This window comes from Rhinolophus hipposideros (genome assembly GCF_964194185.1).
Source record: "Rhinolophus hipposideros genome assembly, chromosome: 18".
In the NCBI taxonomy this organism is placed as follows: domain Eukaryota; kingdom Metazoa; phylum Chordata; class Mammalia; order Chiroptera; family Rhinolophidae; genus Rhinolophus; species Rhinolophus hipposideros.
Window position 1 is genome coordinate 50838131 of NC_138064.1, and position 25127 is coordinate 50863257.

General features: G+C 39.8%; 1 protein-coding gene and 1 pseudogene across 4 annotated transcripts in view; both read right to left on the reverse strand.

The window, feature by feature from the left end:
* Positions 1-2174: 2174 nt before the first annotated feature.
* SLC26A3 (solute carrier family 26 member 3) overlaps positions 2175-25127 on the reverse strand; it is a 33747-nt gene continuing 10794 nt past the window's right edge. For all 3 annotated transcript variants that reach the window (XM_081079754.1, XM_081079753.1, XM_081079755.1), the window contains 18 exons: positions 24507-24617; positions 24090-24262; positions 22660-22824; positions 21118-21270; positions 20592-20674; positions 17701-17848; positions 17477-17590; positions 17296-17373; positions 13772-13867; positions 12682-12788; positions 11410-11479; positions 11225-11317; positions 9442-9537; positions 8880-9113; positions 7208-7262; positions 5823-5965; positions 5634-5699; positions 2175-3882 (listed from right to left, as the gene is read on the reverse strand). In XM_081079754.1, the coding sequence (XP_080935880.1) occupies positions 3859-3882; positions 5634-5699; positions 5823-5965; positions 7208-7262; positions 8880-9113; positions 9442-9537; positions 11225-11317; positions 11410-11479; positions 12682-12788; positions 13772-13867; positions 17296-17373; positions 17477-17590; positions 17701-17848; positions 20592-20674; positions 21118-21270; positions 22660-22824; positions 24090-24262; positions 24507-24617 (2009 nt within the window). In that variant the 3' untranslated portion in view covers positions 2175-3858. The remainder of the gene's footprint in view (positions 3883-5633; positions 5700-5822; positions 5966-7207; positions 7263-8879; positions 9114-9441; positions 9538-11224; positions 11318-11409; positions 11480-12681; positions 12789-13771; positions 13868-17295; positions 17374-17476; positions 17591-17700; positions 17849-20591; positions 20675-21117; positions 21271-22659; positions 22825-24089; positions 24263-24506; positions 24618-25127) is intronic.
* On the reverse strand, positions 10437-10713 carry LOC308510475 (small nuclear ribonucleoprotein F-like; annotated as a pseudogene). Its single transcript has one exon. The product of its transcript is annotated as a small nuclear ribonucleoprotein F-like (transcript).

The window sequence follows — 25127 nt, forward strand, 5'->3', positions numbered from 1 at the left end:
ATTAGAAAATGAATTTACAGAAAAACTGCCCAACACATGTTAGCTTCAGCCTCTCTTAATTTCAATAATGGATCTGTCTTCACAAGTTTTTCTTTCTCCCAGTTTCATCCCTGGATATCTTCTCCCCTTCCATCTTGCTCTGGTTTATATAAGTTTTATTTTTATCTTCCAACATGCTCTCTGAGACTCTTCCTAAATCAGGGATTCGATTTTTGTACTAGTCAATTGCCAGTATTTACTTTGAGGCAGGCAAGTAAAGTTCCCGCCCCAGGTATTCCCATGCCCCAAAGCGTATCCACGTTAGAGGCCTTGGAGAAAAAAACATTTAAGGGTGAGGACATGCAAACTTCAAAGATATTAAGGTTGAATGGACCGTGATGGAAACATGATAATTGGAGTGCTTGTCCCACTGTGTGGTATTTTGTTTGGCAAGAAGCGTGTAGAGGGCACCTTTGCTTGGGAGGATGCAGACATCAGTGGCAACCCTATGTAAGGCTTTTGCCCCACTCTTAAGCCAAATGATCAGTTAAATAGCCTCATGTTTTTATTTCTGTTCCCTGCCCTCTATAGAGGATGAGCTGTTAACCTGATGCCATCATAGGGCATCATATATAAATATATATGTATATACGAGGTCTGACAAATTCGTGAACTTGTTGCAATGATATTGCTAACCTTTTTTTGATATCAGGGATTATTCATTATGAATTTGTATCAATTGGACAGTTAACCAAGTTTACTATTTGGAAGCGCTGAAAAGGCTGCGTGAAAAAGTTAGACTAAAACAACCTGAACTTTTCGCTAACAATTCATGGCTCTTGCATCACGACATTGCACCAGCTCACCTGACATTGTCTGTGAGGGAGTTTTTAGCCAGTAAACAAATAACTGTATTGAAATACGCTCCCTACTCACCTGATCTGGCCCCCAATGACTTCTTTTTTTATCAGAAGAGAAAGGAAATACTGAGAGGAAGACATTTTGATGGCATTCAGGACATCAAGGGTAATACAATGACAGCTCTGATGGCCGTTCCAGAAAAAGAGTTCCAAAATTTCTTTGAAGGGTGGACCCTATGGCATCGATGCATAACTTCTCAAAGGAGTACTTTGAACGTGACAGTAGTGATATTCAGCAATGAGGTATGTAAGCACCTTTTCTAGGATGAATTCGCGAACTTAATTGTCTGATGACATATATTTTTCCTCTAAAGCCCTTAGGGTGTCCATGACGCCTTAAGAAATGTTGCTATAAAGAGTGTTGATTTTCTGGTTTTTAAGTAAGAGTAGCTATGTAAATAAACCTTTGTTTAACTTTCTGTAATTGGTTTTAAAGTCCAAGGGACACCCCCCCCCTCAATAAAGACACTAATAAAGGATGGAAGCGTACTTTGCCAATAAATATTTAGAGGTGAAATCTAAACTGGGACATTTCCCATTGGCAAAGTGGTGTGATGTTGAACAGAGGGCACTCAATCTTTTTCTGCTGGGGCTGGTGTTTAATTTCTAACTATTACATAAAATAAATACAAAGTTGCACCAAGAACAGTGCCAGTGAAGCATGTGTGCTGAATGTCATTCACTAGCTAAACAGAGCTGTTAGTCTGCCCTACGAGTTACAAATAATGACCAGTAGTGAAGAAAGAGTCAGACTTTCTTCTACTATTTTTTCTTTCCTCTTATTAAGACCAGGAAGAACTGGCTACTCATCATGTTTTCTCTTTACTTTTTACCTTTTTGCCTTTTCAGTTTATGTCTTCCATTAGCTTATACAATTTTCATATTAAGAGGTGTAGAAAATAAGGATTTGCTTCAAAAGGTAGTTATAGAAGAATTGTGTCTAAGTCTGAATAGGAGGTTGGATGCTTTAAAAGCTATAGGGATTGTACGTCAAGTGTAAGAATATATATTTATATATATGTATGGTTTCTGGCAAGGCTCTCTGTACATGGGGCTTGGGCAAGGTGCTGGATTTGGGTTTTTCTCAAATCCAGCCCTGGAAACAGAATCATGGTGCATTTCTCAGCTTTCTTCTCACCTCAGGTCGATCTACAATAACTTTCTGGAATGGCTTTTCATTCTAACCTTTTTCTATATAATATAACTCTTAATAAGGGTCCAGGGTTATCTTATGCTATACATTTCTTTATTTCTTTTCTTTTTTTTTTTTTTTTTAAAGATTTTATTGGTGAAGGGGAACAGGACTCCATTGGGGAACAGTGTGCACCTCCAGGACTTTCCTCCAAGTCAAGTTGTTGTCCTTTCAATCTTAGTTGTGGAGGGTTCAGCTTCAAGTTGTTGTCCTTTCAGTCTCAGCTGTGGAGGGCTCAGCTCAGCCCCAGGTCCAGCCGCCGTTACCAATTGCAGGAAGCGCAGCCCACCAGCCCACCATCCCCTGCGGGACTCGAGGAGTTAGACTGGCAGCCTTGTGGTTGAGAGCACACTGGCCCATGTGGGAATTGAACCGGCAGCCTTCGGAGCCAGGAGCACGGAGCTCCAACCGCCTGAGCCACCGGGCCGGCCCCCATTTCTTTATTTCTAATCTAAATTCCTTTTGCTGTTCTTAGATCTTTCTTCAAATAAGAGAAATACCACCAGTCACCTCCCATATTTGAAAACAATCATTAGATTCTTTCTCAGGACCCTCAATACTATTAGGTTTTCATCAAAGGATGGAGCCAATATATTATAGCAAGCAGAGCACTTAGTAAGCAGGGCTTTGGCATCAGATAGATCTTGGTTCAAATCCTGTTTCTGTTAGCAAAGTGACAACAAATTGGTTGTCTGAGCCTTTCCCAATTTCCTCACTTGTGAAATGAAGAGATCTTTGCATATTGCTGCATGGATTGAGATAATGTAATGTACCCAGCATGTACCTGGCCTAAAGCAGATACCCATTTTGTGGTTCTTTTCCCAAACTATAAGCATTCCCTTAAAGGACTCAGTATTCTAAAAATGAATGTTCTACAATGAAATGGGGAGTATCGAGTTAAATGATGATTTGGCAACATTTTCTCATAAGGAAGGAAATGAACCTAACTTTTCTTTCTGGGTAGGCACTTCCCATCACCTGGGAGTTAGGAGGTGTGCGTTAGCTCCTCAGCTCCATCACTAATTCATCTATAAATGGAAATAGCAATTACGTGTATATACATATATAGTCACGGGAGGTGGAATATAGCATAAATTGTAACAGTTATATAAGATGGGGTAGTAGATTGGGGGAGGATGATTATCACTTTGTGAGAGGTGTAAATGTCTAACTATTATGTTGCTTTGTACACCTGAAAGTAATAAAAAAATAATTTTCAAAAAAAAGAAAGCCATAGTGATAGTCGTAAAATCTGGGCCAAGAACCCTCATTGCAGGGGTTTTAGAAGATTCTCGTGTAGGAGGCTTCCAGCCAGACGACTATAATATGGACTTCCTGCAAGCATGTTCCAGAAAGCAAACAAAGAGCAACACAAGACATATCTACTGTACAATTGAATTTTTATAAAAATGGAGATACACTGGTATGGGCAGTATAAATGAAAGATTCAAAGCAGTGGTGTAAATACACTGTAAAATGTGCACGAAGGTAGTGACTTGGATGGAAATCTGTCAGTGCTATAAAAATACATATAAACAAAAACACTTTCTTCCTTTGATAAATCTACAAGCTATAAAATTAAGAGTATTTACATAATTTTATACTAGATATGTGAAAAGTATACCATGCTAGAACAATCTCGTTCCAAAGTTTGAAACATAATCCTATCAAAAATATTCATACAATGTATGATATCAATAACCTTCAGGGTATAAAGTTATTCTGTGTGTGACAGTCAGATGAGGATCCCTCTGAATTATATTTTGATTAGAATTTCGTTTCAACTGGTACCTGGAAGAAGACAAAGTTCTTGTTTTAAAAGAGTTGTTAAGTTCTATCCCTTTCAGTAATCATATCTTGTGTTTAAAAGGAGTTGCGGTCAATCTGATTAAAATTAGAAGCTAGCATTTGCTAGTTAACGTTTTTGTTTTCCGTTTTTGTCTTAAATTGTAATAATCAAATACCTTCTGTTGCTACTTGGTTAACATAGAACCGTGTGATACCATGTTGTACCATAAGTATCTTTTGTAGGCCTTTTTTAACTTAAAATAACAATACAATGCATTGTAGCAATATATTTCTTCCCATTTGTTTCAGGGGCCACACGAGCTCCAAAGAGTTATATGTGTTGGCCTGACACATTCAGTTTTACATGAATCACCACTGGTGGCCTGTCCATAATTGCTGATTTATCTTCTTCTAAGAAACTCAAGGAGCTGGTGTTAAATGTTTCTTTTTTAAAATATTGGGAAACAGATACAGGATGGTGCTGACTACATTTTGCTAAACAGTTGGTTCTAAAGCTTTGATCAGACGTCAGGCTTAAATTCTATTCCTGTTCTTCATCCTCTAAAAGCTGGTGAAAATCCTGAATCCAACTACTTGGCAGAGGGTTTCTGGCAACGCTCTCTGTACACGGGGCTTGGGCAAGGTGCTGGATTTGGGTTTTTCTCAACTCCAGCCCTGGAAACAGAATCATGGTGCATTTCTCAGCTCTCTTCTCACCTCAGGCCGATCTACAATAACTTTCTGGAATGGCTTTTCATTCTAACCTTTTTCTATATAATATAACTCTTAATAAGGGTCCAGGGTTATCTTATGCTATACATTTCTTTATTTCTAATCTAAATTCCTTTTGCTGTTCTTAGCTCTTTCTTCAAATAAGAGAAATACCACCAGTCACCTCCCATATTTGAAAACAATCATTAGATTCTTTCTCAGGACCCTCAATACTATTAGGTTTTCATCAAAGGATGGAGCCAATATAGTATAGTAAGCAGAGCACTTAGTAAGCAGGGCTTTGGCATCAGATAGATCTTGGTTCAAATCCTGTTTCTGTTAGCAAAGTGACAGCAAATTGGTTAAGTTGTCTGAGCCTTTCCTAATTTCCTCACTTGTGAAATGAAGAGATCTTTGCATATTGCTGCATGGATTGAGATAATGTAATGTACCCAGCATGTACCTGGCCTAAAGCAGATACCCATTTTGTGGTTCTTTTCCCAAACTATAGGCATTCCCTTAAAAGGACTCAGTATTCTAAAAATGAATGTTCTAGAATGAAATGGGAGAATCGAGTTAAATGATGATTTGGCAACATTTTCTCATAAGAAAGGAAATGAACCTAACTTTCCTTGCTGGGTAGGCACTTCCCATCACCTGGGAGTCAGGAGGTGTGTGTTAGCTCCTCAGCTCCATCACTAATTCATCTATAAATGGAAATAGCAATACTTCCCTACCTCATGGATTATTGCAAGACCAGAATAAAATTCTGGTTGTACTTTGACAACACAAAAAGTTCTCTCTCTTATGTTCAATATTGCATTAATAGAGATTTAGTATCACTGTTTTCCCTCCCTTTTGTCCTTGGGGGAGTTTATTTTCCCCCAAAGGTCCTGGAGATTGGTCTTGCTTCAATTTTCTAGGGATGAGGCAGGGGCTTAAACAAGTGCTAGACTTCCTGCAGTCTGCTAGAAGAGGCCTCACTACTTTTAAGTTTTTTGTTGAGAGATCTAGATAAAGATAAACCTGTTGAAGAATCTTACCTTACATTCTCTGTTACGTAATCCTCCATTTGTGTTTATAGTATAATCAAATTTTATTTCTTTTGCCTGAGAAAACCAGAATGGAACTATGGATTAGGAACACTTTTAAAAAATATATTGACAAAGAGAAATTTAAAAAGCAAAGATGGTTGGTTATACAAATGTGAAAGTGACCAAAAAGCTGGTTACCTGACTGGAATTAAACTTTGAAGTACTGTAATCCTTCTTCATCAAAATATGCAAAACAGCATCATGGATTGTTAAGAAAAATATCGAATCCTTGACTTCCTCATCAAAAAATTCACACCGTGCAAGCTTCTCAATGAAATCATCTGAAGAGAGAAAAGAAAGAACAATAGTTAGGAAGAAGTAATTGTCCACAGGTTTCTCCTTCAGGCAAATGTGCATTTCATTGACGTCTGTGTGAGTGTTGGGAGTTTGCAATGGTACGATCCCAATGTGCCATCAGTACCGTGTATTCTGGAACCAAAGCATCCCTTCTAACACAAGTATACTTTTAATGCCCTAAGGTAAAAAAGATAGAAGGAAAAGGTTCAAATGAGAAAAACTTTTCGTAGTTCCAGAGCCTCGATGAGAAATGATAAAGGTGTGGATTAAGGTTGTGGAGCTAAAGGTGGAGCTAAAGAGGAAGAAACTGATTCAAGAGATATCGAAAGGGGACTCACTGAATGCAGAGGGAAGGGGAGAAGGAGAAATTAAAGATGGCTGCATGGTTTCTACTTTGGGCAACTGGGTGAGTGGTGATGGGGTGATTGAGATAGGAAAGGAGCAGTGGTTTGGGGAGGGAGGGTAATATATTTAGTTTCGAACATGTATACCTGAGGTGCCTGGGGGACAGCTGCATATATGGGTCTGCAGTGAAGTCTGGGTTGGAGGTGTAGTTTGGGAACTCATTAACGAGATACACTTGCAGTCATAAGCATAGAGAAGGTTGACTAGAAAGGGTCCCTGGAATTAGAACTCTCGGGTTTAAGGGTGAAGCCGAGGGAAGATGGACTCTTCAAAGAGGGGGAGAGGGGCCGACATTGGATGCTGAGGAGCTACGAAAGTGCTGGGAGGTGACTCGGAAGAACGGTCTTGCAGAAGTCGGGGAGAGTTTCAAAGACAAGTGCTAAAGAAGAGGCCAAATGCCAGCGCGAGCTCCGTGGGAAGCAGGCTGCGGCGGGGGCAGCTGGTCTTGGCAATCTGGGCATCGCCCAGGAGCCCAGGAGCTTGGCGGGGCAGCCCCTGAGCCAGGTGGAGCAGAAACCAGATGCTTGTGAGCTGAGGGGACCAAGGGAGAGAGAAGACAGGCCTACATTTTCAAGAAAATGAGAGGAAAAATGGTTACATATTCACTCTTTTGCAGTCTACTTAACTGGGATTCAAAATTACATATCGGCTCAACTGAAATATAAAGATGCTATTTCCATAAGGATTTCTATCGGATCAGTTACAAATTAGATTTCCTTCTTGGTGATCATAAAACATAGCTGGTCTTTGTAGAGGGTGTCTAGATTGAGTTGGCAATGAGCCTGAAGTGATTGTCAGAATATAAAAATAAAACAACTTACCATCAGTTCCAACAATATACACATCTACCTTGATCCTGATAAATTCTTGCAAAATCTGTTAAAAAGAAAGTAGATCTTCCTTAGGGAAAAGTTTCACTTGTCAGAAATGTAAAGAAAACTATCATAGTTAGGCCTTATGGGTGACATATTGCTCCCAGAACTTTTTATATTTTGAAAAGAGATAATAGTATAAAGAGACACTAAACTTAAAAACAAGGCTCAGTGACAGAAAGAAATAAATCCAAAGAAAGAACTCTCTTGGTAGAGTTCTTATGGGAAGTATGATGGGAAAGTACGGGAAGGATGATGGGGAAATGTCCTGCCTCAACTCACAAGAAAAGGTCAATTCACTTTTAAATGAAGGGAGAAACAAAGGAGTCTCCTCACTCCACCATGATGCTTACTTACATCACTCCCTAATTTTAAAAGTTTTTTCTATGTTATGTTCTTGACTTGAGCTTTCTACATATATAAACAAAAAAAATCCCTAAGACCCGGAAGTTGTTCATTATTCCTGTTCACAGTGACTGGATGTGTCTAGCACCAATAAATCTTTATCCAATTTTCTGGTCTCTAGGCTAGAACAAATACCATCAGTGATATCATTAAGGACATATAAGGTTAGAAAAGTAGCTTATACTGCTGATCAATTTAGATAATCATTAATATCATTAGAACTTCTACAAGGCAACTTAGGGCTTTCAAGAAACATAAGGCAGAGTCCCTGTCCTTTATGTTACATTGCCAGGATGAAAAAAAAAAAAATCTCGTGTGTGTGTGTGTGTGTGTGTGTGTGTGTGTGTGTGTATGTGTGTGTGTGTGTGTGTGTGTGTGTATTTTTCCTCCAAAGCTAAAACAAACACAAAAACAGAGAAAGAAAAGAAAAAGCAAGCAGTATTGAGAGTTTTATGATAAAATTTTTTTTAAAGGTAAGTTTGAAAGAAATGAAAGTGATCCTGTTTTCTACGTTTGTAGCCAGTTCACCCATACTTAATACATCTTATCTTAGCTCAGTTCTTATGTAGGCAGATTTCTGTGCAAAACCAAGCAAATGAGGGAAAATATGGAATTTCTTAAATTTTCTTTATATCTGTTTCTGCATTTCTGTTAGACACTAATTTATTTTGGAAATCCTGACAAAATTGTGGAAAGAAAACAGACTGCCCCCTGATTGTTTCAGTCCTTTTTAAAATCACATGTGACATTTATTCTTTCATCTCTCTCTCTTTTTTGGAAACAGATTGTTATATAGCCAAGCGAAATTTCATCAGCTTATAATCGCTGAGAATAAAAACAAAAGGGCCCAGTATTTCACTTTTTCCCAAGACCTTTCTAAATCTTCTCTATTTTAGGACAATTTAGATACAATGCCCACAATAATTTGAAGGCACTGCAGGAGGGAGTGAGCATGGTTGTCCGCTAGCAGGTCAGGATACATTAGAAATGTAGGTTTAGTTGCCTTCAAAGTTTTATGCCAGTCTCATATTAAATGCACTTTTGAAGAGTTTACTGAACATGTCCCACTTGCACTCACACTCCCTCCAGAGAATATTCTAAGGTTATAATTTACTTTTACTTAAGTGTGTATTATCTAAAGAAGCATCCTTCCATAAATACAATTTTTCACCTTTCGTCACTGATTAGTTGTCTCCATTAAGAAAAATGAAATTACCCTTTTGAGACCTCTCATTGAAGAAACGTCAAGAAATGACACTGCCGAAAAATCAAGAATAAGGCTATGCAGGTCAATTTTGGGGACCTCAAGGTTGAGAGGAAGATTGGCATTCCAGTCTATGTGGAAAGGCAGGTCTGCGGTGTTGATTGGCTGATCCAGTTCTTCTATCTGATTGTTGTCCAGCTCTTCGTCAGAATCTTTCAGGCCATCAATGGTACATACAAATCCTTTCTGCAAGAGAGGACCATGAAATGCACAATATCTCTGACCACGGAATACACTGTGTATGTCAAGGATAGCCAGTGACTTTCTGAAGCCCAGATTCAAAGTTGGGCCAAGCAAATGAGGTTGTAAACTTGTTTATTTGGAGAATAAAAATTCTCCTAGGAGAATAAAAATTTTAAGGGGTCCATCAAAGTTCCGTTTAAAAATACAATAATGGACACACGAAATAGCTTGTTTCTCTGGCATTTAATGGAAAAGAATGGAATCAACATATTGATCTACACTTGACTAAGCTTTGAGCTATTCTCCACAGACATGTGGTCAAGAGACTTACTGGTGTCACTTGTAGCAGGCCTTTCTTCTGCAGTTTTTTGATTTTCTTCACGGCTTTGTTGCGCTTGCGTAGAATTCGAAGTGGGCTAAAGCCAACCTGAAAAACCCATTGCTGTGTTACGAGAGTACTGAAGATTCTGCTATTTATGTGCTGTAATGTTAATAACGTTAAGTGGAATTGAGGCCTATAATAAATATATTTGTAATAAAATGTAAGTGGTTCAGACAACATCAGCGAGAGCATTCAGACCTAGAGTTTGCTCGTCCTGTATGCAGTTAACATCCGAAAGCCTCAGTACCATCCAGGAGTCGTCCATAAATTATCCACGAATGAGTGTAAACTCTGTTTGAATCCCTTTGTGGTTTTGGCCCACGCAACTCTTAGGAGATTTTATTTTATTTATTTCCTAAATGTTGAATATGGGTGCCATAATTAATATTCTGCTTCCACATGATTTTATTCTATTAAAATGTATATGATGATAGTTTGTACTATCTATTATGTGATTTTATTTTATAATTTTAATATTAGATTTGAGGATAATCTTTACTTCCCTCTTTTCAAGACAAATGTATTCTGATTGTGGCAATATTTAGCTCCAGAGTAACAACTAAGGAGGATCAAAAGATACTAGATTATGTGAAAAGGATAGTATGTAAAGTCATATACACCATATGAACCCATTATTATAAAAAAAAATTGGGTAGAAAAATGTTTGATGCTTACCAAACTAATAACAATAGGTGGGGCTTTAAGGCAGAAGCTCAATGCAAAGTACCGATAGACCAAAAGGCAGGTACAAGAGTAACTGCTAAGCTCTCGTTTTCTAACCCTGAAGATGGCTTCTTTGTCATCTTCTCTCCAGTCCACCAGGGGACACCCAGTTGTTATTTCATGTTAAATATTCACTTACATTATATTTATTGATTTCATTTTTTTTCCAGATGGAAAACAATTTTTTTATTTTATATATAAAAAAAGCCCCACAAAAGATGCTATTCTCTCATTTCCCCATCTTCTTCCTCTTCTTCAACACCCCTGATATAAAGCACATTATTACACTTTATTACACCTTATTAAAACACCTTATTCACCCAGATGTCCAGACAATGCTCCATCTATGTGTTCTTCTGTGTTTGCAAGCTGCATGTCCATATAGCCATCTACAGATACCAGGTAGCCTTTGTACTCCATTCCCCACTTAAGTTTCACCATTACTGGCATCCCCGTCAATCCATTGAGGAAAGGTTTGGGATTGAGGGGCAAACTCATTGTGATGACGGGCAAATGCTGCAGGTTACAAGTCCCCGACCCTGCTGTTGTCGTCCCTCGTGATTGGACCACCTACAGCAGGGCCGGAATCGTGGCGCTCCAAGAGAAAATCAATTTCATTTATATTATAAATATTTGTTTGCTATCCTGCATCTCTTCAATGATGCAGTCAAATATTAAATCCTCTTGTTTCTGAAGTTGATGTCCCAAGAAAATCTGTAGGATACTCTCTATTAAAACCCAGCAGCCCCAAATCTGTGGTAATTTTACTCTACAGCAGAATTTAGTCAAAGGTGACTATATATTGGACATCGTCCGAAAAGTCTTATTTCTCAACGTGTTAAAGGACCCCTTATGAGGTCATTTCACCATGGGATACAGAAACACTACCACAACCCAGCCTCCGCATATGTGAAATCAATGACCCTCTCTTGTTACAGAACAAACATTTCATTTCTAGACATTCAGTGGAATTACAAAACAAAAAAAAATTAGTAACCCCCAAACTTACAGCATCAATAAGTTTCTGCTTAAAGAAATTAATGTTTGCAAAGTAAATAGGGGATGGACATCTGAAAATTTTCACTCCTTCCCGTTCATATATCTGTAAGGCAGAGAAGTAATATTAGATGGTGCCCATTAGATTCATATTAATATCATTTAGCAGGTCAAAGTAAAAAAATGAATCTTCCTTACTTCAGAGTAATCTTTTTTATTTTTATAGATGTTGCTCCTTCCAATGTTAGCCAGTGTGCTGCATTTTGGACTGTAAGGAAAATCAACATCATTCGTGTGAATCATTCTTGTGTGTTTGGGGGACTGATAAGGCCAGCACTGATATTTTCCTAGCCTACCACAGCAGGCTCCCTTTTCAAAATGTCAGAGGTTGGGGGCTCGTTGTGCCGTCAGAGACCCTGGAGGGCAAACCCTTCCTTTTTCTTATCCTCCCATAGCTCCTGGAACTGTGCCTCCCATCTACCACATTCTAGTTTACAGGGTGCTTCGGTAGGCTTTTGCCGTGGTGATTCAGAACAGCACAGTTATTCGGTAAAATAAGGCAGAAGTGATTATCCAGTTGTATCTATGTGGACATGGAGAAGTATAATGACTTGCCTATGACCACTCAGTTCGTCTCTGTGTGTAATGGGTCCCCAAGAAATGAATGAAGTTATAAATGAGTAACGAGTACAGGAACATTGTGATATAAATGTACTCTGTCAGTCAAGAATGAATTTTAGGATAAAACTTTCTGTTCTAGAGCTCCTTCACCCCCAAGAAGCCTGAGTTGTCTGCCACATTTCCAACACCGGCGGAGTGACCACCTGTGGTAACATTATGTGGCAGAGACTTAAGCATCAAGACAGTGTTTGGACTTGAGGACTGTTAAGGATCACGAATTCTAAGTGGCTTTTGTGGAATTCTAGGATGAGGGGCCTTTGAGAAATTCTCTTAATTCAGCTCCATAGTTTTCAGGTTGGAGTATGGTCTAACAACCTAAAAAGAGGAATAACTCTCCACAAGACATGGAACGTCTCACAGTCTTCTCAGTAACACATCCCCATGTTTAACTAGTCTAAGGCCAGCGCTGATGTCTGCCTGACCTACCAGAGCAGCCTCCCTTTTCAAAATGTAAGAGGTTGGGAGGTTGAACCTGCTCAGAATATAATTGCTTCCAGTGTACAGTGGGGCAGACAGACTCAGAAATTTACATGATGTCTTTGAAGCGGTCACATCTGGCAGCAGATCATCAGCGGGTGGGACATGGGGTGATGGCTCTACGTTCAGGCCCTTCTATTGTCCTTTGGGCCTGGGGGTGAGCAACCTGAGGAAGGACGGACTCACCAATCCTGATAGACCTGCATGCTGCCTATCAACTGAACTACTTTTCCCTTAACTAGTGACAAGCTTTTCTCTTCTGACACTGGCAGGTCAAAGTCTGTGAGGATGCAGAGCATGACAAGCACTCACAATTGGGTCCTGAACACGATGGTCAGGAGCTGGAATGCCACACTCGCGGCCAGGCCCAAACCGAGTCCCAGGACAACGACAAACGTGAAGGTCATGATCCAAATGAGCTGCAGAAGGAAGGCAACACATACACTGCAACTGACTGATTCAAGTACAGTGTCTTAGGTCCAGAGCTATGAGAAAGCGTGAACTGCTACAGACAACAGTGAAGGGTGGAATTATACAGATGGGACCTGCCTCCAGAGGTCACTTCTGCTGGCTTAGGTTCTGAACCATAGAAACACAAGCAGATATCTAAAAACTCCAAAGGGAGTGCATCTATTGCCAACCCCGTCCCTTAAACAGTTAAGAAAATTAATGTATATGTCACAGCTAAAATTCCAGAATCAGCTGCTAAAATTAGCAAACTAGCAAATTAGTCGGTAGAACCTATATGAATCTCTTACTTTTGGGCTGCTGATTTCATTAATGGCTATGATATCTAAAAGCATTTTAGCATGCCAAAAGGCTGTGGAAATCCCCAACAGTTATCTAGCAGGAACAAAATAAACCAAGTATAGTTTATTACTTGATGCCTGTAAAGTTCCATAGGATATGGTGTTTTTATGCCACAGACTTTGACCCTGCTGTAATTATGGACTCTACTTCTCATAGCAAGGCAAGTGGAGAGCAAGGGGAGCCCCTACAGAGTATTTCCAAAAGGAATGCTCAGAATTTAAGTTTTTCACAGATTCTCTGGTAACTAACATATGATGTAATAAAGACCAGAAACAATGCATACCCAGAACTTCAGAGAGTTTCTGTGGCATTTGGGATGACTGTAAGAGTTTTTAGAACAGATCTAAGGAAGTTCTCTACTAGTGTTTCTTGGAGCATTTCCTACTTGCAAGTAGCTCATCCTTTTAAATTAAAATCCTGGAGAATGATCATTAAAGTATGCAGTTTAAAGATTGCAAATGAAACAAACCAAGGTTATTTTAATAGATACATAGAAACAAAATTTCTCTTAGTTTACAATGAAATATGCATTGTACATCAGCATTAAAATATCATCTTGATTTCTCTCTCTAATACAATTGCCTCTACTTACACAGTCATACTTATCCTTTCGCCACAGTCTTCGTACTTCTGTGAACTGCATCAACATTCCCTTTAAGTTTCCAAGTGCTAAAGCTGCCAAAACAGACTGAAAAACATAAACAGCAGATGTACTTCAAGATAGCCAAATAAGCCACACAGAGGCAAAGGTGAGGGTTGCAGATAAGTGAGTTTTTTAAACAGCCTCAAAGCAAAGGGCACACCCTTTTGTGTTGTGCCAAGACACACCAGACCTGGGACTCTGACCTGGCCCCATGTGTGATTTTGTCCACAGCGACAGTACCATGCCACAGATGATCTGACAACACCTACTAGCCTGTACCTTGGGACCAAGAAAAGCAGATCTTAAGCCCTAGGGTGGAAATAAATTCTTTTCCATCAGAGATAATCTAATGTGTATCTATTTATCGGACATGGAAGAGGGGGTTGCTCTTTGATTATTAAAAAAAAACGTTTGGGAGACTTCGGGTTCTGGGATTAGAATGCAAAGCTTTGATGATGATCAGCAATCATGCCATTTAGAAAGGAAAAGCTGAATATCACAAAGAGGCTAACAGATTGGAGGCAGACTCTGGGACAGCGTGAACCATATCTGCCATGTTCCCTGCTGTATCCCCAGAACCAACCAGACTAAATGCATATAGGAGGGGCTCAATAATGATTCAGTAATGAGTGGATGAGCTAATGAATTAATACTTCCCAAGCCAGGACTAAGCACCCAGTCACACAGCCTCTTTTAAGTAGCCCTGATGTGGACACCATTGAATAGTAGTTTCACTAATAGGTCTGAACGGAAAATTCAGCTTGGCCACAGCAACACTTCAGGCTTCTGATTCTCACATGCCCAGTGAGATCATTTAACGTACAGGAATGATGACAGTTAAGGTGAAAAATGCTGACTCACCAAATATGGGCCCTTTCTTATTTGGATTTTAATACAATGGTAGGAATATGCCCCAGTCCCTATCCCCAGTTCAAACCATTCCATTCCAAATGTGCTATGCAATTTGTATACTGATTACATTCATGCCATAAAAACACAGTGTACAAAAACAAAACAAGACAGACACAGTTTTTATTTCCATATCTCAAAGATAGTTTAACGGATTTTTGATTTTCACAAGTAACATTTATAATTTAATATCTAATCAGTTAATTTTACTCACTGTGAGAACAGAGGTCATTGTTTAGAAGACTGAATATGGTCTCAAGTGACTTTAAAAAGGAAATTGCACTCAAATAAACACCGGTTCAGAAATGTTAAAAACTGAATAAAGCCTGTAATCTAGTTAACAGTACTGTGTCAATGTGTCCCTGTCGGTTACTGGCTGTGATTTTGTACTAGAGCTATATAAGACACCATCACCACGGTCTCTGGGGAGGGGTTCATCGGGCTCTATAGTAAGCCTCCTGCTTTGGGGGACCTCAGTATAAAACACGTCAAGTGCCACCTGCAGAAGAGACTTTTCTTCTCATTGGCATTATTTCCCTGTTCTGTATTCCATAGAAAGACAATTGGAAACAATTAGTAATGAAATACATACACAATAGAGCCCTTTAAAAAATAAAGATTACAGAGCATTGAGAAACCATAGACAGGAAAAGGAGGATCATTTTACTAGGAACCTGGTATCCACACAACAATTGATACAAAGAATTAAATGCAGGGCGGGGTGGTGGCTCAGGAGGTTAGAGCTCCGTGCTCCTAACTCCTAAGGCTGCTGGTTCGATTCCCACATGGGCCAGTGGGCTCTCAACCACAAGGTTGCCGGTTCAATTCCTCGAGTCCCTCAAGGGATGGTGGGCTGCACCCCCTACAACTAGTAACTGGACCTGGAGCTGAGCTGCGCCCTCCTCAACTAAGACTGAAAGGACAACAACTTGACTTGGAAAAAGTCCTGGAAGTACACACTGTTCCCCAGTAAAGTCCTGTTCCCCTTCCCCAATAAAATCTTTAAAAAAAAAAACCCAAAGAATTAAATGCGTATAAAATGCTTAGGAATCTGTTGAGGCTTAATAAGCACTCAAAAAACATTCATTATTAGCTATCATTATGGGTTATTTTGCCCTTTCATGATAAAAAGAAGCAAACGACTGTTCAGGGACCAGGATATTACAGACACAATGGTCTAAGGACTTGTCACCTGATTCTTTGGAGGAGAGGTTTTGACTAACATCCCGGACGATGTCCTTGGGTGTTGTTTTCTCACAAGAGATAGGATTTTATATGGCGATTGTTTCTTTAGTTTCTGCGAGTTCATGTGGGTGAGGCAGACCCCAAGTGTACAACCTGGAAGAAGCACAAGAGGGCAGAATTCTCTCCGTAGGGGGTTGTATGTGCATTTATTTTGACTGACATCTACATTCTTCTGTTCCTTTGTGGGTGACTTCTTGACTCCTTTGGAAACCAGGAAGTTACCATATGGAGAACACATATTTTTGGCAAACAGTACTCTGCACTGCTGAATACAGAGTGGGCCAGCGAGGCTCTTTGGGGTGATCAGAAACCTGGGACCAAATTCACATTCCCACCACCAACCAACAAGGAAAAAGGCCTAGATATCAACCAATCTACGTTGGCTGATCCTGTCATATTTCTATGTCCGTTGTAGTCAGAAGGTGTTAGAAAGTTCAGAGAATAATAATGCTAACAACATTAACAAAAAAAGCTATCATTTACTGTCTATCATGTGCCACACCCTGGGCTAGTTACTTCGCGTGCCTTATTTTATTTAATTTTTGTAGCAACTCTGTGAGGTGGGTGCTATTTCCCTCCTTATTTTACAAATGGGCAACTTGAGGTTGAGAGAAGTTAGGTAACTTGCCCAAAACGCACAGAGAAGAAGTGACAGAGCCAGGAATAGAAGCAGGTTTGCCGTTGTCTGGTTTCCTAGAGATCCCGTGGTTTCCAGGGTCTGCTATTAGGTTTTTCACCTGGGAGCCGCAGCAGTTTACAAAGCATTCATCTAGATCCTCAAAAACTACATCCAGGATCGCCGGACAGAGGAGACTGAGGGTGAAGGTGCAAAGCCTGTGTCTGGCTGTTTGCTCCCGTCTTGCAACCTGACATGACAGCTTTGGTCTTGGAATCCAGCCAAACTCCGGGAGCTGCAGGGTGGGTTTCTAAGAACAGGTTGTGTGGCTGGTAGCACCGTCCTCTGACTCAGAGGCCCTGATTACATCCAGCTTTAAGAAAACCTTCACTTCAGTTCATTCATACTGAAGCTGCAGTGCCAAAGTTTCTATCTATCTAAACATTCGTTATATTCCGGACTAGGAACATGGGAAGAGCAGAGTAGATAAGAAAGTTTGGGCATGTGCATTCCTAACATTCACAAAATGCTACTAGGGGAAAAATAAATATTTTTGGCCCACACAGTACTGGCTAAGAAGAACACTTGGGAGTTTGCAGTTACCTCATTTTCCCATTTGGTGTGTTTCCAGAGTTTAGGAACCAGGGTTCTTGATTCATCACTCAAAGGAGAGAGACAGTATTTAAACAGAGACGGTTGTTACCTTTTGCATTGGCTCCAGAAGATATCCCATGGCTACAATTACAATCAACACGATAACAGCAGAGAGAAGCCCAGCAACCTGTGAAGATGACAGTATTCTCATCACAAAATCCACTTTCCCCTGTTTCACATTCCCCAGTGACTAATGCAGGACGGTCCTCACAGCAAAGATCCTGAAATACCTGCGTTTTGCCTCCAGTGCTCTCCTGAATCGCCGACCTGGAGAGGGCGGTACTCGAAGCAAATCCTTTGAATGATCCAGTGAATATGTTACTTACCCCCAAAGCTATTAACTCCTGACAAGAGAACAGGGAACAGGGAGGAACCTTTTTTTAGACGCTGCACCACTGATACTATGCACACAAAACAGTATTTAATTTAGACCCAGCGTAGGTTGTATACTTACCTGATTGCCATCAATTGGATAATCGTGTTTGAGGGAATAGACACTGGCAACTGAGAAGGCCACTGCGAAGCCGACGATTGCAATGCTAAAGCTATCTCCGATGGTCTCTTTGAAAATCTGCAAGTCAGGTGTAACAGGGGCCTGAAATCTGAAATGGAAATAAAACAAGTCTGAATGTCACCAACCTGCTTATAAACCTTCAGCATATCCATCTGCTCTCAGGAAAAGTCCAAATTTCTTATCAAGGGCCCAGTCTATCCCGTCCCCCCATTCCTGCTTAAATTACTACCATTTCCTAAAATGTATGCTCCAGCCACACCCAGCTTATTTGTTTGCTTGTTTGTTTGTTTGTTTCTCAAAGGTGTCACCCGTTCTCTCACCTTGGAAGCTGCTGCTAACTTTCTGTTCACTCTGCCTGAATCATTCTCCTCATCCCCAATTCTTCCAGAGAGTCTTTCCTCACTGCAAGATCAGTGTTAAGATAGATTCTCTGTGCTTCATCAGCTCTTGTGACTTCCCTCCCCCATCCCTTCCACTGCCACCTTCACCCTCACCCGGGCCAACTTCTACCCAGACACTGAGCGGAGACTGGTTCACTGTTCTGTGACCAGGATGGAACACTCTTCGTGGCGTATGTCAGGTGGTCAATAATTGTTGGGCAAATCAATGAATGAACGCCATTTAGGATGAATGATGCCTCACTTTGGAGCATGACTAGCAAGAATTTAACACCACTGAAAACTTTGGAATCTGTTATCGTCGAAAAGCAATGCTGCTTAAGTTTGATACAAGATTATTAATACAGTCCAATGAGAGTGGTACATCTGGTGTGATTTTGCTAGTATAACTATATTATAATGTATACTTATATCCCCATAATCTTCATGCAAAATGTCTTAGGTCCTAGTTGTATTGTTGTATTGTTACATCGGGTGGCAAAGCATCACCCACAATGCCTTCACTACTTCTCCACAGAAGAAGACTTTCTGAGGAAACACAGTTCTGAGGCAAGACAAGCAAGAAAGTCTTCTTTACATTGATAACATAACCTTTCATGGAAAACCCTTAGCAAACAGATGGGACTGTTTCATGGACTCTGTCCCATGCTGCACAGAAGTGCTGGAGCCAGCTGTACCCTGATGGAGAGTGGTTTTCCATTTATAGTGACACTGTGCCAGGAAAACGATCAACTCAGATGTTATTTTTGAGCTTATAGACTTAGAGCAGTTAAATGATATTTGCTAACTGTATTATAAAAGGCACACGTATCTCAAACTCAACAGCGGTTTACTCAAATGCCCAGCTCCTGTGAACAGCTAAACCTTATTGGTGGTGGGATGATTGTATCCATTCAACTCTTAATTGCTGTTCATGCTTTGTGAATATCCATGGTTAAAAATTTTCAACTCTAATTTTGAAGAAGTACTATTATCTCATATTCTGAAGCTACAATGACTCAGAAAGTTAGCTTGGAATAGTGTTTGTTTATGAAATAAATCTAAAATCAGTGATACAATTAAAATTCACATTTGATACCAAAATAACCAGAAGCCTGCTATTATTCTTTTTTTCTAGCCTCTAAACATCATAGAGAGAATGGTGCAATGAAATTTTATGGTCTGAAAACTTGAGTTCATTTCCTAAGTCTTGTTACTTACCTAATTCCCTTCTTGACCTTGAGCCCAAGGTCAAGAAGTGATTCAGAAGTAAACCCCAGGCATTCTGCCTCTAGAACCTGTAAGCCTGCCTACTAGGCTACACTGCCTCTCTGTAGAGTGTAACGATTACTAAGTGTGAGTTCCCCCCTTCCACGCCTGACACACACTGTGGAGGAGATTTATTGACATTTAAAATATATTCACTAAGTAAAGTCTCTAAGATTGTAACTCAGTGATGTTAAGTTTATCTTTTATTTCCAAAACCCTCCTGACAAGATCCCTTTGAATTTAATAAGGTGTAATTACTTGAAAGCTGCAGAGTGGAGAGAAACCCTAGAAGCAGTTTTTCGGCTTCAGTCTAACTCTTACTTTAAAACCTTTTAAATTAAAAGTGATGTTTGTGATTCATGAAGTGTAACACATGAATAGCTGGTGATAATATGTTTTTGCTTAAAAATATATATTTGCTTTTAAAAGAAGTTGGTTATTCTCAAGTCAACAATGTACATAAATACTAATTCTGGGAATTCTCAAATATTCCTTAAGCACGGGAGGGAGGTCAGTCTTTTTTCTTTTCTTTTTTAACAGGAACACCTTTCTTTGGTAAGCAAGTTGTAAGAAATTGATGCTATGGTCTGAGATCAGAGAGAGAAAAGAGAGCACAACATTGGATCTGCCCTCTCAATCCAATCAATGCAATGGGATACATTTTCCAACTCCTCATATGAATTAGATCTCTGATCCTTCTGCCGGGCTAAGAGTTGCTCTGGCTTTGTTTTGAATCTGATCACGGGAAAGAACAGCGTGTGCTTAACTGGGCTGCTCCGGCGGTGTGCCAGGTGTGCCTTCAGTGTTTCCTTTGAACTGTCGGATCTTGGCTCTGGTAACTTCAAACAAAGCACTACATATTGTTTATAGTAACTTATGAACAAGGAAATCTGGTTTCATTTGGTTTTCTTTTTTTCACGAGAAGCTGGTTAAATCTGCCTATTTTGCAACTTTCACTATTTCACGTTTACTTGTGTTTGAGTCCTTGTTCATCTGGTTTGCGAGTTTTTCCACAAGGAGAAAGAAACTTCCTGATATTAAAGACTGCAGACCCACGTGTCCTTGTGGCTCCTTCCTAGAAGCCTCATGAATGCTAGTGCAGGAGGACTCTGGCCTGGAGTAACGCATACGGCTGCCAGCTCTCTACCTAGTGCTTGGAGATGCCATCAGAAAAGACACACTCACCCTTTTTGCATCTCCCCAATCACAGCCACGTTATACCTGTTTTTGAAGTCAAAGCCATAGGATATACCTGTTGCGATCACAGTCTGCAAAGTCACAAATTGCCCAAGTTAGAATTGTGAGATAGACCTAAGCGTCTTGCTTTGCAAAAAATACCACTGTCAAAAACCACCTCTTGACCTATTAGATACGAATCTCAAGCCCAGGCTTTGCTACTTTTTAAAAAGTCCTGAGGCAATTCTGATGTGTCGCCAGAGCTGAGAATCACCGCTCTAATTCAAACAGGTCTATTGACTTCTCAATGACTTGTCCTCTGCACCAGCCTTGTCTTACATGAAAAGAATAAACCCCAAATCATAAAAGGACGTGATTAAATTCTGAATGAAGAGAAAACCTTACTAAGTGTTGTACTTCGAAAGTGCACAATGGCGTCTGCCCCACTGAAACCTCCTCATCTACAGATGGTGAAGGGCTTCCAATGTACAAACATGAGACTAATGAATGATAAAGCCTTAAAATAATCAGTTACCATGATGAGTTCAATTGGGATGGGCACTGGAAGTCTCGCTTTGTAGCGTTGATTTATCTCTTTAACCACAAATAAAATGAGAAGGACAATCAAGGACGTCACAAGGTCTGCAATGTTAGTCTTCTCTATTTGTGTGAATATGGAATTTAGCACCTAAAATTATAAAAACAAAAACACCCAAGTGGTATATTAATGTGGTTACGACACTCAATTATTTCCAAATAGATAGAATAAACAGTGAAGCAAAAGGACGGACAGACATTGGCAGTGATTCTCTGCTCTGCTCCTTTCACCATGGATGAGTAGTTACAGAAATTAGCACGCAGGTATGAGGAGCCTAAATCAGCAATGTCAGCACCACACTGGTTTAGAGATGCTTCTGCATTTTTGCTGGGAATCTCTTTGGCTAGTGTCAAATTTTCTTGGATTCTTTTCACATTTTTACAAGTGGTCTCTTCTGCTCTTAGGTCCCTCTGACCAACGTTTCTGATCCCTGATAGATTTTCTTAGGATGTATCCTCTTAATTCCTGGCTCTTTTTAGGTTAAGACCCCTCATATATCTTCGTTTACTCTCTGTGCCACTTTTGGAAATGATTTTGTTGGCTAACTGCGCTGTGGGTAATTTTAATTCTTGCAGCCAGTTAAATTCCATGTCTATGCGACCAAGACAGCTCAAGCAGACCAAAACTGGACCTCAAATTGCCCTGAAAACACTCTTTGGGTATACTTTGGGTATAGCTCTGGATGGGGGTGAGAGAGTATTAGTTCTAATTTGGAGCAAATTCTGTCTCAGACTTCCAATGACTGTCTCGATAGCGACTAACAAGCCCAAAGTTAGCAAAAGAAAGGAAATAACAAAGATCAGAGTGGAATAAATGAGATAGACACTAAAAAGACATCAATAAAATTAAGAGCTGGTTTTTGAAGAGATAAACAAAATAGACAAACCTTTAGCTAGATTCACCAAGAAAACAGAGAGAGGACTCAAACAAATACAACCAGAAAAAATAAGAACACTTTGTTCTAGAGTGTGTCCTCTGAAGGAAGGACGAATCACTGTCCTATTCACATATTGACCAATTTTCTTTTGCTTTATAAGCAGGGGTGTATAAGAGAATCATGAGGACTTCAATTCTAAAAGAACGAGAACTGCTTTTTAGAAATCGGGAACTATCATCACTCAATTAGCACATTTCTTTCAAAATAAGATTTTAAGAAAAATTTAAAAACTTGGGACAAAATATTAAAGCTTTTAATAATGTACTTAGATTTTTTTCTTTTTAATAATATTCAAGAGTCAAATCTAAGAGAAGTGGTACTTAGTTTCTATTGTTTGCATTAGTTGCATGGTAGACATGGTTGATTTTCACTGTTGTTTTCTTTGCCCCTAACTTTCTTAATGTGAATAAATTTCACAACCCATTTGTTTCTTGGAAGTCGTAGGTAAGCCCCATAGCAAAGGCATGAAAGGAAAGTTCTCCCAGAAACATGATAGTGAATTTCATGTATTTCAATAATTTTTAAGCAAAAGGAATACTTACTTTGAAAATTGAGAATGGATCAGTGTATGCCTTGACATTCAGCTGAAGAATAAATTTGAGTTGGGAAACCAAAACATGAACAGCGGCAGCTGTGGTGAAGCCACTAATTAGGGATTCAGATAGATATACCACCACGAATCCGACCTGCAGAACCCCCATGGCCAACTGGAAAGAGAAGGCAAGGCCGGTGTTAGTGTAGACGAGGAGTACAGCTCAGCAGCCGAAAGGGCCAGCAATTGAAATGACTCAAAATGTAAAGGTTCAGCCTGCACATACGTATCTTAAAGAAGCATGAGTCCCTGCCTCCTGGAACACCTCCCATTAGAGGTTTCTCCCTCTTCTCCCCAATTCCATCCCATCTGCAAGGTGAAATATTATATGCTGTTCAAATAGCATGCAAGTCTAGCACACTCCCAAGAAGTAATAGGCTTATCTCCCCATCCACTGGTTTTTAAAGATGCAGTATCTTTAGAAGACTCACCCATAAGCCTTTCATAGCAGAATACCTAGCGTCAGCCCTCATCAGTTTCCCCACATAATTGTAAGTTACGCTTTCTAGCTGCTGTAGCTACATGGGTGAGCATCCATCCACAGTCCCTTAAACAAGTTGTTTGACTTTTGTAAGAAGTAAATAACCTTGTATTGAGCATCCGAAGTGCTCAGTTTTAACTGGGGACAAAAATCCTTCCCTTGGATGCCTGGCCTGTCTTATCATATGTGTCCCCAGAACGCAGCCAGAGCTGTGGACCTGCAAAGGCACGAGGCTCAGAAATGGCTTAGAAAGAACAGACCACACTGTTTGTTAATAGGACACACCACTTGTGTATTTGTGTAAATGGCCTCTTTCTTTAAGGAATGGCTTTAACCAATAATATCACTATTCATAAACTTGGGCAACATCTTGAGGAGCCCATGACATTTTCACGTCAGCCATGGTGTGTGGCATGGAAGGAAGGCTTTAGGCTCCTCCATAAATCCCTTCAGCTTTCCCCAGATCTTTGATATGGACAGTTCAAAATGCTAAACCCCAATCCCTTCCAATTAGATTACAGTCCCTGAGGAATTGGGAAGAAAAAGGTTCCAAAGCTCTCAGTTTCACTGTGACTTGCACATAGTTATGTTTAGTGATTATATCAATTCCCAGGTATTTTACTGAATGCAGCAATTCAGCAGTTCACTCCTCACCACGTGTGCCTTCCTCTTCCCACTTCTCCTTCTCTCTAGACCCATGTTCACTGATCCTTGCAACATGAACTGCCCCTCCGCTACTGGTTGGTGAGTGATCCTCCTTAAATTGTTTCCTATGTGCCACAGAAGGAGGGCTACAAATCAGAGGAAAGAGTAGGGAGGCACGGCAGGACGGAGGAAACGCAGAAAAATGTGTACCAGTCAGGACAAGGGGGTTGGGGATTCCATGAGAAAGTGCTCACCTGCATGATTCCAGAAAGAACTGTGACCATTGCAGCTACCATCACCTTATGGTCATCTAGTGATGAATTATTACTCATTGAGCTGTTAGAGGAATTCATAGCATCTGGACTGGCTGTTGGGGTTAATCTCATAACTGTTGCTCCCACCATGATACTCAGAACTGGAAATGGACCTAATTAACAGAGGGTGCACTGTGGTCAATATATGCCTCCCTAAAGTACAATTGTCTTTCAACCATCATGTAACATAAAAAAAACTGCTCTGTCCTCCTTCCCCAAGACCCAGTCCTAATTCTTACAAGAAACTATGACTCTTTTCCTGGATTATGCACAATTTGAAATTGACACAATGTATGGCTAATGGAATTCATAAAGAAAAGGGAGTGTGAGCGTTAATGAGCCCAGAAATTTACTTACCCACAGATATGTGTCTAGAGGTGCCCAAGAAAAAGTAGACTATGATCGGGAAAAAGGCTGCATACAACCCATAGCCTGGGGGTATGGTGACCAGCAGAGCATATGCTAAACCTGTAAATACACAAAATCAGGATTCTTATTTCTTGCAAGGGGAATCATAGAAGTTCTCTTTAGGTTCTTTAAGTATTTAAAATTGGATCCTAAATATCAGTTACTTTATTAACTCAAATGTATCAAAGATGTAAATGTAAGAGCTAAATCTATAAAACTCTTAGAAGAAAACATAGGTGTAAATATTTGTGACCTTGGATTAGGCAACGGTTTCTTAGAAATGATCCCATACAGCATAAGCAAATTAAAAAGAGATAAATTGGGCTTTATCAAAATTTTAAAATGTGTGCCTCACAGGATACTACAAAGAAAGTAAAATGACAATCCTTGGAAAGGGAGAAATTATTTGCAAATCATACCTTGAATCAGGTTCTAGTATCCAGAATATATAAATAACCCTTGCAACTCAACAATAAAAAGATAAATAACCTAATTTTAAAATGTGCAAAAGATTTAAAGGGACACTTTGCAAAAGACATACAAATTGCCAGTAAGGACATGAAAAGACGC